This window comes from Zonotrichia leucophrys, chromosome 18, assembly GCF_028769735.1.
Source record: "Zonotrichia leucophrys gambelii isolate GWCS_2022_RI chromosome 18, RI_Zleu_2.0, whole genome shotgun sequence".
NCBI lineage: Eukaryota > Metazoa > Chordata > Aves > Passeriformes > Passerellidae > Zonotrichia > Zonotrichia leucophrys.
In genome coordinates, this window is record NC_088187.1 from 9,122,731 (window position 1) to 9,139,758 (window position 17,028).

The 17,028-nt window shown below is 41.4% G+C and overlaps 1 protein-coding gene across 2 annotated transcripts in view; it reads right to left on the bottom strand.

Annotated features, from left to right (window-relative positions):
- Positions 1-17,028, bottom strand: part of PRKCA (protein kinase C alpha) — a 151,934-nt gene that overhangs the window by 50,929 nt on the left and 83,977 nt on the right. For both annotated transcript variants that reach the window (XM_064728231.1, XM_064728232.1), the window contains exons 4-5: positions 4,285-4,396; positions 3,460-3,588 (exon numbers count right to left, since the gene is read on the bottom strand). In XM_064728231.1, the coding sequence (XP_064584301.1) occupies positions 3,460-3,588; positions 4,285-4,396 (241 nt within the window). The remainder of the gene's footprint in view (positions 1-3,459; positions 3,589-4,284; positions 4,397-17,028) is intronic.

Consider the following 17,028-nt stretch of genomic DNA (forward strand, 5'->3'; position numbering starts at 1 on the left):
ACTCACAGCTCTGCTCTGCTCCTCAATAACAGCAGCACCACTGAAGAATAAAACCACATTTTCTGACCCTTACAGCTTAGGAAAACACAGTTAAAACCCCCCAGAAAATTCTGGGCTGTGCCTGTATGTGTTTTAATCAGAGTCTCCACCATCCTGTCTGTAAATGAGTGTCAGGAGGGCAGATCCTCCCTGTCAGCTGCTGTCACATCCAACTCCCAGTGCCTGAGAGGTCACAGTTTCAAGTCTCAATATCATGGCAGCATTTTATATATCAGTGCACCAGATGGGGTTATTTTTCTCCCAAAGGTTATTGTTCTTTCACTATAAAAATAATTCAAAAAATAAAGTTAAAAAAATCAGAACTGTGATTCAACCACCTACGAGCTCACTCAGAAGAGCCCTAAATTATAAGATGGGTCAAGGAGTAAATGTAAGAGTGAAAAAACTTTTAGCACACATCAGGGGAAGAAAATTCAGTGTAAAAAGCAGAGATTAAGAATAGCAAAAAGCACTTTACTATGCTTAAGTGCAAACCCCCCACGTCAATCCAACCTGTGAAAGGGTCACGAACTCAGAGATTTCAGAAATATGCAAGAGTGTTGCTATAAAAAGAAAACTACCACATTTCTGTGCTGCAAGTGCCATAAATTATTAATATTCAACTCAACTCTCAAGCAAGTAACTCAACCATTGAAAACAAACCACTGATGTTTAAGAATTACAGCACAAATGAGCATTGAACGGGGCAGCCCTGGAGAAGGTGGTGAGGTTATGGCAGAGGATATCAACCAACCACTGATATCAGTTGATATCAGAGGGTATCAATCCAAAATTCCAGCTCCTTTGGGAATTGGTGCTGCAGAGTCCCTACAGTTCCCACAGAAAAACCTGGGTGCCCACACTGATGCACCTGGGCTGAAGATCTGACTTCACTAATTGGAATTAAAAGTGTTTATACCCAGGACTGAATTATTCCCACAATGAATTCCATTCAGAACCTGCCGAGTTGGAGATTGTGAATAATCTGAGGGAGCCACTGGGCAGCTCCTTCCTAGAATTCAGTGGGAATGAAAAGCCAGCCCAGTTTCCAACATGTTCTCAGGAAAACACTCGGTGTGTGTGCACTGGAAACAAAAGGCACCTCCAGAGAAGCAGGCAGAAAAGAGAAATCTGGATGTGCCAGATGAACCAGAGATCAAGAACAGATGAGATCAGATCCAAACAGGATCCCACCCTGCAGCTGTGCCCTGGTGGGGCTGGCACATTGGGATGCCCACGGATCTGCACCAACACCAGCGTGGGGCCCCTTCAGCAGCACAAATGTTGGAAATGTTTTGCGCTCAATCAAGGCTGGCTGGGAAGGAATCAGCAGGAACTAATTAACAACCCAGACAGGATGCAGAGCAGGGATATTGAGGAATTCAGCTGGAGGAGTTCAACACCTACAGAGCAATTCCTCTGAAAAAGATTCAGACAAAGGCTCAAACCAAAAAGTCAATCACTGATTATTTTTCCTGCTGTTCCTAAACCTCCTGGACATTTAATTCACCTCCTTTCCCAAAGCTAAAGGCAGTGATGTTGTGCCTGAGAGCACTGAGAATGGCAAATTCTTACAAATTTTGTCAGTAAGTATTTTAGAAGCAATGGCATTCTAGGAGAATATTTTTGCATTTTGTAATATGTCCATGAACTGGAAATTACTAATTTCCTTTTCAGTTAAACACACACAAAAGGCACCTGAAATGTCATTTTGGCTCAGTCCACATGATATTTTTTATATTAAAAAAAAAAAGCAGCTTGCTTTCAGGACAATTGTCATTTTTGGAAGTGCCGACAAGCCTCAACCACAACAGCACGGCAATTGTTTTATACATAACAAAGTTATAATAAACATTCTTCTTGTTAAACCAGAAACCTACTTAATTGGGGGATGGAAATGTTTTATTTATAAACACAATAGAAATGCCTTTTGCCAAGTACACTCACACCTAAAAGAGCCTGTGGAGAAAACCTGTAAAATATCTGTTACAATTTTACCACGTTCACCTCTCAGACAAGACCTTTTCAAATAAAACTGTGAACGTAAAGAATCCTTGTTTGAATAATCACTTTACACTGCCTTGCTTCCACAATGACTTGTGATAAACGTTTTTGTCCCTAAAAGGATTAAAAACCAACTGAATCATCAGGAAATAAGCACATGTTATTTGTCAAATTATGTGCATTATTGCAGAAAGTTTAAGCCATATTTAAGAGCCTTGCTGCAAAGCGGCCCAGAATAAAGCAAATATTAAATTTTGTCACTCGGATGATTTTTAAATTAATTCCCTCTCATGGTACAATTACTTTTAGAAGCTGCATCACCATCTCTGAAACGCCTCATTACTAAGTGAAACCACCTTCTGCTAATGACAGTACCTTGGACAAATTTCCCCCTCCCACGTTGACAGGAAGCTCTTTGAAAAGTTAAGCCACAATTAAGCATCACTTGGGATCTATTCTGATCCTTTCTAACTGAATTTTATCAAACTTCTCCTTTTCAATGCGTTTTACAGGCTTTGACAGGAGAATATGGAGGTATTTGGATTTAGAGAGAACAAAGCCATGGAGGAATAATGTCAGCAGGGTGGTTTGCTGGGGCTGGAAGCTGTGAAAATTCAGTGATGGTCTGATTTTCTCTATGCAAAGGAGATGTTCTAAGAAACCTCCAACTTTGTCCTGCTGTGACTTTGCCCCTGAAATCAATTCCATTTCACAACACCAAACAGGCAGCAATAAAGGCTCTGTGCCCTGCTGTGGTTCCATGGAGTGTGTTCTGGAATTCCAGGCTTGGGATGGGTCTGTGGGGGTGTGGGTGTGCCCATCTGGGTGTGCACAGCCACAGGTTATTCTCAAATCCCAGAGAAACACTTCCAAAAACAGGAACTGCCACCCTCTCCTTCCATCCTTCCTTTCTCTGCCTCCTCTCCATCTTGGTAACCTTAAACTTACAGAATGTGAGAACTATCTCTTTTTATTTTAAAACTCACTGGGAGTAGCATTTGGGATTGAATCCCAGTTGCCTTTGTTTATTCAATACTCTCAAATACAGGAAACAACTCCTCAGCTGATGGAGGTTCAGTGTATCTCTCATGCTCTGAAGATGATGGGGAACTTCCTGAGCAGCAACTCATCCTGCTGGGCTCTTCTGACAAGGAAAACTGACAATACAGTGATTTTCTAACTAAAATTTCCAAGTTTTTGAAGCTGTTACCACAGATTTCCTTTTTTTTTCTACTTATTTTTATGAACTGCATAGAGTTTCTCAATCCTAAGCCCTGCTGTATGAAATCCTCCCAATTCTGGAAGGAAATTCTCCATCAGCAGCTTCACTGCACAAAGATCTGAGCAAGGTACACAAACTCACAGTGTGTATCACACATTTGTAAAACCTGAAAGACACCAAAATGAGCTGTTTACCTGTAACTTCCAGTTTGTCACCAATGACTTCAGCCTTCAGGTAAATCCTCCCTCTCTTCTCTGTGTGGTCCATGCCACAGAGGCTTGGGACGTTTATCACACATTGCTTGTGAACGTTCATGTCACAGGCTGTGGACATAAAAATGGTTCAGACACCCATGAGAAGCTAAAAAATTAGTGAAAATTTAATAAAAGTGAAAATTAGGACTAAATGCTTAATTATTGGCAAGACTTTCAGATTGCAGCTGCCTGGTTTTCAACCAAAGGTTTCCATTTGCAATACTTTCTGTAGAGGGTTAATACAACAGAAAATAAAATCATCTACTTCAGAAAGATAAACGTATCATTAATGAAGTGCAAGGGGGGGAAAATGAAAATGGAATAAAGACTTGATGGGAACATGACTAAGAAAACAGAGCATTCACATCAGCAATGAAGGAAGGCAGGTTTAATTGATTATTAGATTTTGATAGTGGGAGTCTTCCAAGACCAATTAAACACAAGGAAAACAGCAGAGCCTGACTACAAACTGAACTGAAATTCCAGTCTTTGAGAGTGTATTCACCCAGACAGTCCAAAGAGAGGCTTTCTCAGAATTGCCATGACAAAGGCTCTTCAGCCACATCAAACTGAGTACACCATGTTCTCAGCAGAAGAGGTGATTTTAATTACTAACTTATTATAGTCCTGAAATATCCACTTGAAATATACCAGCACTATAAATAGCTGACATTTGAAATTGTATTTTCCAGAGAAATGAAGTAAGGAGCTGTTATCCAGGGCTTCCACTCCCTTTCTAGAGCAGCAGAAGGAAACTTCACTCACTGTCACACTTCATGCCCTGGTGCAGGAGCCCGTAGAGCAGGGAGCCACAATGGTCACAGAAGGTGGGGCTCCCATAGGTGTGGATCTTGAACTTGTGCTTGCTTCTGGGATCCTGCAGGGAAAACAAACACAGATTCTGAGTCCTGAAAGATAAACTGACACACCTTTAATTTATTACTTCAAATACCAAAAGCTTTCCATCTATGCAAATTATGCTGCAGGAAAATATGTTTCAGTGTCTGGCTTGTCCTCAGTGGTACCTGCATTGGCACAGGCACATTGCCTCAGTTCCTAATTCTCCTTTTTATGGTGCTGTAAGAAAAAATGTGTCAGCTCAGGCTTGTTCTCATGATTTACGGACATTAAAATTCATTTACTGACTGCTCACATACATAAAGTTTAATGGCAGTGTTCAGTCTGTGGCTGAAGACTCACAGACTAATTACAGAGTGTTATTGTCACTGCTCTGAAATGTGACACAAAATACAGCAGGAGAACTGGGAAGAAACTGTTCATGGGCTAATCTGGAACACAGTCCAATGACTGTAAAATCAGGATTTTACAGATGGGATCATCCTGACGTGCTGCAACTTTATAATCTCTATTGTTGTGAATGAAAGGGAACGAATTCTAACTTGGCATATGGTAAATATTTTACAGAGATTGCTGCTCCCATCCGATTTTTGAGCAGAGAAACTCAGGAGTGAGGACATTTTAAGGCCATCAACAGCTTGGAAATGTTTCCTAATTTAGGCCCAGTGAAAGGGAATACACCCAAATCACTTAAACACTTGACACATCCCAAGGCATCTGCTGTTTCTGTAGGAGTAAGGGTCCCCTCTGGAAAACCAGGAACATTTATTTCAGAGGAAGAAATCACATCTTCCATGTGTTCACCCATGCCAGGCTCATTGCAGAGCTCCAGATGTGCAATGCCAAAGCAAACATGGGGATGGCCCTGTCCTGTGCACACCCTTTAAATCCTTAAATCCTTTATGACCCTCCCTGCTCCAGCTGCATTTCAGTCAGAACCATCCCTGCACAAACTGGGGGGAGCAGTGACTCTTCATTAAAAACCACACTGGGGTTTGAAACCCATCCTTGCTAACACTCTTTTCAGAAAGATATTGGAAATCACAAAACGCCAGGTCTGAAACACCCTCAATGAAAACACAGCTGCAAAACAACTCATTGAAATGTTTCCCTTCTGTCCACACTTTGTATTGTACCTTTGTATTAAGAACCGTAAAACTGACTTATAAATATACTGATTTTTAAAATTTACCTGCCTCTCAAAGCTTTCCAAAAAATCAAAAGGGAAGCCCAGCATGTCAGTCAAAAGGGAAAACCTGCTGACTCTTTCCTCAATATGAAAACTCTCTCTAGTATAAGTGCTTTCTGAAGAAATTTGGGAGCTTTGATTAGTAATTCTCACAAAAATATGGCTATGAGAAGGTAAAACATTACCTTCAAATTTTACTGTTTTGCCATATTATCCTTTGTGAAGGTTTTTAGTGTTTTGGTAGCATTCTTCATGTGGAATTCATTTGCTATTGATTCTGAGTTTTGCAGTGGATCTATAACCACTTTTCACTGTATGGAAGGAATCACAGAGCACCCAGGATAACACATAAAGAATTTACATTACAAATGGAAATTGAAACTATTTCAATAATTCTGCTCGTTGTAACAGCCTGAGACACAAACTGCAAACTGCTACCAACTGTATTTATTTTGTAAACACAGTGAACCTCAGAGGAGTGACAGCCAGGGCTCCAGAGAACATCTGTTTCATTATTTATTAAAGGCTCAGCAACAGGCCTGGTGGCTCAGGGTCATGGGAACGTGGCTGTGCAGAAGGGCTCTCTGGTGGCTCACTGACTCTGTGCCTTCCAAACAATTTAAACCACAGTTGGGAAGTTAATTCTTCCCTAAATTGGTTTGTTTAGATGACAGAAGGGGACTTGTTGCCTTATAAATATCTACACTTAAACATGACTCTGGTAAGACATCTGTGGCTGAGAAGGACAAAAGGCACAGTTCCTAAGAAAGACACTGAATAAACAGAGGTTTAAAGTCGTGTCTGACATCTGGCACAAGTGCTATTTATGAGTATAAAGTAATGGCATAGAGGGGAAGGAAATTATTACATTCAATGTCTACTAAATACATTGAACCTGTGTATTAGACTGAAATTATGTAACACTACCAAATAATTTCATTCCAAGCTATGGGAAATTATTGCAGTCAATGTCTCCTAAATACATTGAACCTGCATATTACAGTGAAATTATGGAACACTGCCAAATTATTTCATTGCAAGCAATGGAATGTGCCTGTAATTAAGTTAAGCAGGGGTGTGTGTGGCTTACAAATGTTGTGACATGTAAGGACAATGTTCTGCACTCACTGAGAACCAGCACAGGGCTGGGCTGCTTTTCAGTGCCTGACTACAGAGCTACAAAATCCCAGGAAAAGCCTTCTTAGAAAACAACAAAAACCAGCAACATGAATAAATAAATCAATCAAATCGGATCAAACTTTGGAGCTGGCCCTGCAGGACTCAATGTATAAAATCTGAATCAGTGTTTGCTTGCTATTCTGAATCTTCGTTTTCTATCCTTTTTGAAAATTCCTCTGTGGGCCCTCTCAAATCAACAATCTTGATATGAGCTGGATTTTTTAAGGAGAAGCAAAATGTTCTGACTATTATTAGCTATTATTATTCTATATGCACACACAAAGTCCTTCATAACAAGAAGAGGACAATGGAAAATAGAACCAAAACTACTCCTGAACTGGAAACTTTGTAGGAAATCTCTCTTTAAAGATCCCTTTAATAGAATGTCCTAAAAAACATTTAAAGCCTGTCATATAAGAGAGTACACTCCTCATCAGTGTTTTATCCTATTTTCTGCTTCAATCCCATGCTTTTTTGGGTTTTTTTTTTGGTAACTTGAAGTCCAGAAAGTACTCTTATTTAGGAAGCAAGTCCAAGATCATTTAGAGAAAGCCAAGAGATCACTATCTACCCATCACAGATGACAGAATTTTTCATTTTATTTCCATATTTACGAGGATTTCTCATGCACTCAGAACTACCCTTGAATCTATACCTCATATTTAATTACAAGCAATCATATTAATAATAATTACTACATTGCCAGCTGTAATTACTTCTATTAACAGCAATTATTTTATCAGTTGTTAATACAGGTTCATACTTCCCAGTATTAAATATGCATTAATGAACTTATGTGCATCATAGAGGAAATCATGTTGTCCTTAGTATTTCTTTGGCTAAATGCAAACTATGGAGCTAAAGGAAATCTCCTGTAAATTTTCTTCAAAAATCTCATTTTCATCAATGTAAACTTTCAATAATTCCCAAAAAAGCAGAGCTGGCAGCCCCATTTTGTAGTAAACACAGGGAGCCAAGCCAGGATCTGACAGATGAACTGCCAAATAATGGCTGCTATTTGCAAGAGAATTGAACTTTGCATTAAACTTGGCACAGATTAATTGTGAAACTCTGAAGGGAAAACCTACTTCTGCTTCCAAAATCCATCAAAGTTCTGAGGGGGGAAAGTGGCATTGGGAAAGCAATGGGGAAGGACTTGTTCAGCAGTGATGGATGATGTGCTCTATTAAACTTTGTGTTATTTTCCTGCTAAAAATGTGAATTCTTCAGTCCTTCATTTTTGTAAGTACAATGCAATTGAGTTAATTAAATGGGATAAAAACTTCTGGGCAATTGACACCACAGACATTTAGATATTCTTCTTTGAAAAACCTTTGAACTGGCAAAAATTTAGCTCTGCATTTGTATGCTAATAGACTGGGAATTCAGAGCCTGCAGTGACACACATGGGTGTTCATCCCTGTAAAGATGAACCAGGCATCTACACCCCACACAGCTCTGCAAAAATCAGAATATTATCCATCAGTCTTAAAGCTGAGATGTGATTACAGAGGGAGGGTTGCACACACTGGCACAACTGAAAAACCCAAAAGCAGCAGAAACAAAATAAATAATGAATTTGCAGAAATGACTTGTCCAGAGAGCTCAGAGGGTTCAGCCAGGAATCCTGCCACACTCCAGCAGAGGGAAGCAGAAGAACACAGAGGCATCTCCCCAAAGCCCACGCATTTTTCCATCTATCTACTGCCCTGGGATCCATCCTGCCACCATCCCTGCCTTCTCCCTTTGTTTAGCACAAATGAGCCCATTTCCTTTATTGAACAGCAGTGGAAAGCACCCCCCTGTGAGGAATCATTCCGTGCTTTCTGTGCCGCTGAGGCGGGGGTGTGCAATAATTGAAAGTGCATGGTTAACCAGCAGCACATGTCACACTGTGCCTTACACAGCTCAGGAGCATTCCAGCTCACAGCTCTGCCTAAAAGCTCCCTTCTGGGCTGGATTTTATTCCCCCTGATAGCAACACTGAGCCTGCTATAATTCTGCAGGCATTAAATCACCACATTGCCTTTAATTTGAAAACAGACAAACCCCACTCTGTGCGATGGTGCAGCACTGGAGGTTTTATATCCCATTTTTTATTACTTGGGAGCTCTTTCCATGGGATGCAGCCTGACTGTGCCAATAACTGTGTCAGCAGGGCCAAGGACCCACCCTGCCCTGGGCTGATCCCAGCATGGGCGGCAGGGAGGGGGCTCTGCCCCTCAGGTGATTCCCCACCTGCAGAGCTGCCCCAGCGCAGGGAGGAGCTGGAGCTGCTGGGGAGAGCCCAGAGGAGGCTCCAGGATGATCCCAGGGCTGGCAGAGCTGGGGGTGCTCACCTGGAGAGGAGAAGGCTCCAGGGAAACCTCAGAGCCCTTCCAGGGGCTCCAGGAGAGCTGGAGAGGGACTGGGGACAAGGCATGGTGTCACAGACATCTTTTATGAAAAATCCTTTCCTTAGGATTTTTTCTCCTGAGAAGCTGAGAGGCCTCAGGAACAAAATGTAAACAATAGTTATCTGCTGCTGTGGAATGCAATAAGTAGATCTGCGATTGGTCTCATGCAGTTTTTTTCTAATTAATGGCCAATCACAGTCAGCTGGCTCGGACTCTCTGTCTGAGCCACAAGCCTTTGTTATCATTCTTTCCTATTCTATTAATACTTAGCCAACCTTCTGATGAAATAATTTCTTCTATTCTTTTAGTATAGTTTTAATATAATACATATCATAAAATAATAAATCAAGCCTTCTGAAACATGGAGTCAGATCCTCATCTCTTCCCTCATCCTCGGACCCCTGGGAAAACTGTCACAGGATGGAGGGACAGGACCCAGGGAATGGCTCCCACTGCCAGAGGGCAGGGATGGATGGGATATTGGGAATTAGAATTCCGGGCTGTGAGGGTGGGCAGGCCCTGGCACAGGGTGCCCAGAGCAGCTGTGGCTGCCCCTGGATCCCTGGCAGTGCCCAAGGCCAGGCTGGACACTGGGGCTGGAGCAGCCTGGGACAGTGGAAGTGGCCCTGCCATGGCAGGGGTGGCACTGGATGGGCTCTGAGGTCTCTTCTCACTCAATTCTATGATTCTGTGCTATGAATTTAATGGGATTGGTACAGGCCATTGATATGCAGGGGATGGGCTTGGAGCCTGGTGAGTACAGGAGGGCTGGGACTGGAAAAGCGAGGGTACAGCAGCAGCGGGAGACAAGCCCAGGTTCTTTGTGATGTGGTGTTTTATTCCTGCTAGCTGGATGTGGGCTGTGTCTAGTTTTGTATCTCATTATGATCAACATTTGGGGTGGCACTGGATGGGCTTTAAGGTCCCCTCCAGCCCAAACCATTCTGTGACTCTGTGACCTGTCAGTGCCAGAGCCTGGGCTGGTGATGGAGGGGTGAGGAAAAAGGACCATTTTCAGTCACAATGCCAACACATGAATGTTAACAAGGTGTTAGGCAGGAGATAAGATTAACTTATTAAAAATTGCCTATGGATGGTGAAAGGATTTTTTTTGCCTACCTGAACAGCTATTTTTGTGACCATGAAGAAGCAGAAGATGCAAAAATGCAAGTGTGTAAAAACATTTTCAGAGAAACAGAGAATTATATTTTTCATTACAAAAACCCTTAAAGGAATTCTGCAGATGAGCTGAGAGGTCCTCAGGTTATATCAGGGCCTACTACAACAAAGAATAATTTTGTGTAAAGAAATGCAAATGTACCCGAATTTCCATATTGTATTTCCATAACAGAACCACAAGATTATTCTTCATCCCCAGTCAAAATTTCATATATATAAAAATATACATGTGGTTACTAATTTAAAAGGTGTACAGTACAAAGAAGCTTAACATTTTCAAACTACTTCACTTAGACAAAAGAAAAAAACTAATTCCTGAATGTCAGTAGCACAAATTGCGGCATGCTTGTGTTTCTACTGAAAACAGGGGTGACAATATATTCCATATATGCAAAACAACTCACAAATGGTTACAAGAGACAGGAGGTCACTGTTCCTCTTTACCAAGGAAAAAGCCCAGAAGGACTGGCAGGTGTTTTCCCCCCTTTAAAACCCAGCCTTCAACCATTCCCTGCTGTGACAGCACCACTGAATCCCACATCTTCCTTTGTCCCCTCCAAAGATTTTCAGCAGCATGGATGTGCTGCAGCAGATAATGAAACCACTGCAATTTGTACTGCACATATTTCCCTTAAAACAGCTCCAACTTCCCCAAGTGAATACCAAGTTAATAAAACATACTTGAGAATATATTTGAGTGTGGTTTGCTCCGTACAGAGCCAAATCCTACACTCAGCCCACGCTGTCCTCAGGCAAATTTCCCTCTCAGTTCTGGAAGGCTCCAGTTTTTCTCAACACCTTCCGAGCAGTGACTACAACATCCAGGCTCCTGCTCAGATACCACACCTGAGACATTTTCCTCGGTTTGCTATTTATTTTTGCACTGAGAAAACAAAAATATTAATTGGTGATTTGCTCTGCATGTTAATTTAAAAAAAACAGCTCCAACTTTAAAGCTGCAAGAGCCAAGGAGCCAGATGTGTCTACTGGAAATAACTTCCAGGGTTTAAAATATGGTTTCTGTCATCAGAGTTCAGAGGCAAGGAAGGGGAAAAAGTCCTTGTTTAACCGGTTACCAGTTTGTTCTTCCCTGGCTGAGTGAGACTGGGAGCAAAGAGAATCTGAGACTCTTGGGAATGATTAAATCAAATTTTTAATATAGAATGTAAAAATGCTTAAAGCTTGTTTGCTGTTTTCCCTCTCAGAGCTGCAGTGCAGAAAAGCTGCATTGCTTTCAGAAAAGTGAAATAAAAGATCAGACCTCAAAATCAGACTTCTACTGCCTTAAAATCAAAAATATCCCAGAAGGGCTGAGGGTGGCTGGGATCTGAGACTCCTGAGGCCAACCTGGGCTCAAAGTGGGGAAATAGCAGGGTTGGGTTCATGGGGTTTCTCCTCCCCAGAGCTCCAAATCCACCTGCCAAGCACCCAAATACATTTTTTCCAGGCTGACACACCAAGAGCTCCTTCCTGCAGTGGAGGAGGACAGGAATGGCAGTGCTTTCCTCCTTGGTGAGGAATTACACCCAGGCTCCTTCCAGGAATCTTCCTCCAGGCAGAATGTGAAGATCAGAGTGACTCAAAGGAACAACTTGGAGAAAGAATTCATTCATTCATTCATTCAATCCACTGACACCTGCAGGATGGGAAACCTGAACATACTGAGAGGTGTTCAGAGCATAAATAGAGTTGTATTCAACTCTACCCTAACAGTGTAAGGTACTGGTAGGGTAGGGAAATAAAGACTAAGCAAAAATAGCAAAAATAGAGATTATTTAGCCTTTGCAAACCCTGCTGTGCCTCAGCACCTGAAAGCAGCTGCAGCACAGCAGGTTCAAAATCCAGCCATTCCTCCCTGGCCTCGAGGGTTGGGATGACATTCAGAAATGAAGAATGATTCTCAAGTGCTGGAGAAGAAAAGTCTTTCATGATTATAAATGACACCCCAGCAAAAAATGACAACAAAAATCTCTTTTCCCTTTGTGTTAATAAGACCACTTTTATTCTTTGCTACTCTAAAGAGAATTAAGAAAGTACACAAACAGAAAAAAAGTGTCTTTAAACAAAATTAAAATTTTCCAATCAACTGTCTCTTCTCTGTAATTGTTCTTCTCTACAACGTGAGTAGAGTTCAAAATGATTCAAAGGCAGATTTTTCAGTCCCCTCCTGGAATTCACAGAAAATTATTATTTTTAATTAAAAGAAACAGGTGGTCATTGAATCAACTGATTTTGATTGCTGCCTTTTGTTCATGTTCTTCTTGCATAGAATAGAACTGATTGAATTGGCAAAGGGAGAAAGAAGATCTGCATGACTCTACTCCCAGGGATTTGTAATTTCCTAATTACTAGAAAGACACATAAATCCGGAAGGGACTCGGTGTTTACTGGCTATTTTTTCTTCATTCTTTTTTAATGAAGAAACTGCAGTATAATTACAGAAAGTGCACAAACAAAAGATCCTGTTAGAAAATTATTCACGACTAGGAGAAAGGGAGAGTTTGTTTCAGATACAACTCACCATCGTGTTATTGTGTACAAATCATTTCAATCAAGATGAAATCCAGGGGTCTGGATTCAAAAGGAATTCTAGAAAATGAGAGACAGTCTGTCTATGTCTTAAACCCCCTCATTTACTGGCTTTGTAATTTTGTAATTTGTTAATTAATTTGTTGAACAGGGACACTTTTCAACTCAGAGCACCCTTTACACCTTGAATACATGCTACAAAATACAGGTTAAACTGATCAGGAGAAAGATGTAATTTTAATAAATCCTGCTGTATAGAAGAGTATTGCTATTTCTCCACAGGTACAATATGGTCAATTGTCCAATATTCCAAATTACAGTGGATTTTAATTTGGAATATTGTATATAATTTTACTTTTACATTTACATCCAATATACATTTGGATTGTAATTCCAAATTACAGTTTCTATGCTTTCCAATGGATCTGCAATGGCGTTGGGTGCAGTGATAAAGTCTTACTTGTGTGACATCAGGCTGCATGAGAACTATTCTACATTCACATTTCTGTAGAATAATTTCTCATCACTTCTTAAATATTTCAATATGTCTGAGTACAAGACCTTCCCATCATTTCTTAAATATTTCACTACTGCCCAACTTGCTCATGATAGAGATGATACAACTTTGTTTAACTTTGTTTTTCCTCATTATCCTCAGCCAGACCTCCTATCATCCATCTCTCATTCCCTTAAACAGAAAATGAAAGGAGGAAAAGGAAAATCACAAAAACCACCTGGAATGCCCCATTTCCCTGCCAAAGTGGTGACCCTGAGGTCAGAGGCATTGGGTCAAACAATTCAATCCCTGCTGGAGCTGGACACTGTTCCTACAGGGAATTGTATGAACATCGATCCAAGAATTCTGGGGGAAATGGGCCTGGCTCCAGCCACCCTTTAGGAAGCAATCCCAGCCCTAAATGAAGTTCACTGCTGGCAAATTAAAGTTTCAGAAAGAGCCTTTGTGACCCCAAACTTCCTGACTGCAGCCAGCAGCAAAACCGAAAGAAACTCCAAAAAGCAAAAAGTGCCCTCAGCTGCTCCTCTCTAAGGTGATTTGAATGAAGGTTTTCACGACCATGCAGTGATAGATTCCAGCCCAAAATCCTGGAATTATTTGCCAAAAAACCCCAGAGCCCAGCGGGAGCGGCGCTGTGAGCGTGAGCAGGGAATGCAGCTCGCTGAGCTGCTGCCTCTGAGCCGATTCTCTATGCAAGGCCCTGAATAATAACTGGTTCACATTTCCCACTCCTCCCCCGTTTTCCCCTCTAAAATGCTGAAGAACCCACCAATTTATAAAGGAACACCTTACTTGTTCTCACTAAACCCTTACCCACCTATTTACGTCGCTCCTTCTCTTCTCCCCACCTCCCACAGCAGCAGCTGCACGCTCCAGGAGATCTCCAAGGAAAAACATTTTTGTGTCTGGGTGCATTGCTACCAAACAGCATCCCTACACACCAACACGTGCTCCAAAAGCTGGAGCTAACCCCTCCAATGTTGCACAGATTTGTTTGTGGGAACTGAGTGCTGCAGGAGGGTGTTCCCTGCACAGGGAGAGGGAAATCCAAGGAGAAGTTGGTCTGTCCTAGGGAATTACACAGAATCCCCTGAGACACTCCCCAGAGCTCTGCATCTCTCCTTCACCTCTGTAGCAAGTTAAGAACTGGCACATTGATTGTTATTTTTCTGCACATGCTCCACTGGAATCCTGCATTGATGTTTCAATCACACACAAGCGAATAAATACATTTTAAAATTTTCCTGCCCTTTACAAAGTGACCCATCTGTTTATTCTGGTACAATGGTACACAGTGCCGAGCTGAGCAAAAAAAAAAGGCAAAACCGGTGATTTTTGAAAAATCTGAGAAATTTTTGGTTCAGAATCAGTCAGAATTTCACAACTCAACAGCTCCCTCACACAAGAACCTGTGGGGTGGCCTGCTGCTTTCCTTTTGACAAACTTTATTAGACAGACATGAATCTGAAACACCCGAGCAAATTGCCTCCAAAGTTACTCACTGAATAATTCATTTTTTTGCCTGATATTTTATACATTGGTTAAGTACCAAAATAAAGGCAGGAGGGAGGGTAAAATATGCATAATTTAAACCCCCATGTCTCTGTTCTGCTCTGCATCTCAGCTCTGTGTTTTCAGGGATATGAACGTTACCACCTATAAACCAAGCAGACATTTCACCACACAGGCAGAATTTTGTCCTCCGGAGACAAAAAAATTCCATGAGAGATCTCTACCTACAAATCCCATCAATGATTGAAGGGTTTGATTCAAAAGGGTTTATCTCCAAATGTACAGCTCAGTGTGAAAATCACTGCTCTCAATAAATCATAGCCATGATCACACCATGGGAGATGCTCAGGCACAGAGTCCTTGGATGGTCTTTTACATTGTATAACCACTCAAACACTATTTATTTCTGCATGGAACAGATGTTTTTCCATATGTCTAAATAACCCTTCTTCAGAAAAGTAACTCAAGCACATTAAATTTTGCAGACCAAGGAATATAGACATCAGACTCATTAGTATTTTTAGAACATTTGGGATATTTTCTATAGGGAAGTCAGTATTTCTCTTTGTAAAAAGTCACTAATCCCACTCCTCTCCATAAAACATAAATAGGCAGCTAAGAGGGAATGTGCAAGATGCTCTGACATGCTTTAGCACTCAGATCCTGACCTTACAATGGCAGAGATCCCAGCCAAGCTGTCTGGCCCATAACATTTTTCCATGCCAATGTAGCAGTTGCTATTTATTAGCCCATTAAAAATTCAGAAAACAATATTGAGACTGGAAAAAAAAAGTTCATGGTGCACAGTAAAACCCCTGAAAGAAGGACAGGCTTTTCACACAGGCTCCTGATCCACCAACATCTGGCAGCTCTGTTTGTGCTTTAAACCCAAAATTTGATGCCACTCTCAGAGAGAAAAGTGTTTCACTGAGATCACAGCTGAGGGCACACACAGTTTAAAAATAAGAATTGACACAAATCTGTCCCTTGAGTCGAATTTGACCCTTTTGAGGTTTTCTAATCAAAAATCTGAACACAATAAGGGCTGTTTAATCACATCAGAGGAGTGCAGGGAGTCCTGGAAGAAGGATTTCCTCAGGGCTGCCATCACCGTGCTGCTCCCAAGGCTGGATGAGCCTGAGCTGCTTCACAGCATCAGGAAAAGTCCTCACAGCATTTAGCAATGAATTATAATGAAATCTATAAATATTTAATGTCTGGCAATTAACTCTGCCCTCTTCAAAGGGGGGGGAAAAAAAAAGGAAATATAGAAAGGCTTCACCAAACCATTTAGTAACACGGAAAGTTCCTCCCCCAGCTATTTCGAGTGTGCCCATCCCAAAACCAATCCATGGCCATGAATTTCAGGAATAAGCGTTTTTCCTTCTCCTTCTTTAATGAGAGTGTTTTTCTCAAGGCTGTTGATGGTGAAGGAGCTGAAGGCTCTGGGTTTGGAAGGAAGCCTGCACAGAAACGTTTTGCTGGCACAGTGCTCCCAACAAAGGGAAGGCGAGTTTGGATTCCTACTTTTTATTTCTCAGAAATCACTTTGTGGGTAAGAACATCCCTCAGAGGAGCCTCTGATGATGAAGATCTGGCTGCAGAAAACACTGCAGTGTTCACCCACACTAGGGCAACATGAACCTTTATAAATATTTCATTTTCCTTGTTATTTGGAACATAAACTAGAAAACCACAGCCAAACTCTCCAAGAATCCTCATCTGTGACACTGACTCTAACAGATCTTGATTTTGCAGGTCAAGTAAGACTCTTCAGCAGACATTCCTCCTTCCTCCTCCTCCTCAGCCTGAGAGCTCCCAGTCAGTGTAAATTTATGGTGTCCTCAATGCTGCTGTGCCTGTCATCCATCACTGCTAAAGTTCATCCTCTTGAGTCCTACTAGGTCTGTTTTATACAGAACACATAAATGCATGAGCAACAGACCCAAAAAAAAACCAAAAAAAAGAAGGAAAAATGCATTAAAAGCTTTAATTTAATAAATAAATAGCTTTTTCTGTTCTCTTTACAAAGGGGGAAAGTTGTGTCATTTTGGCTCCATTCTCATTTGACAAAATTCAGTCGCCAAACACGTCCTGGGAGTCCCTGCAATGACAACTGTAATTACAACTGTAATTAATTTGCCAACACG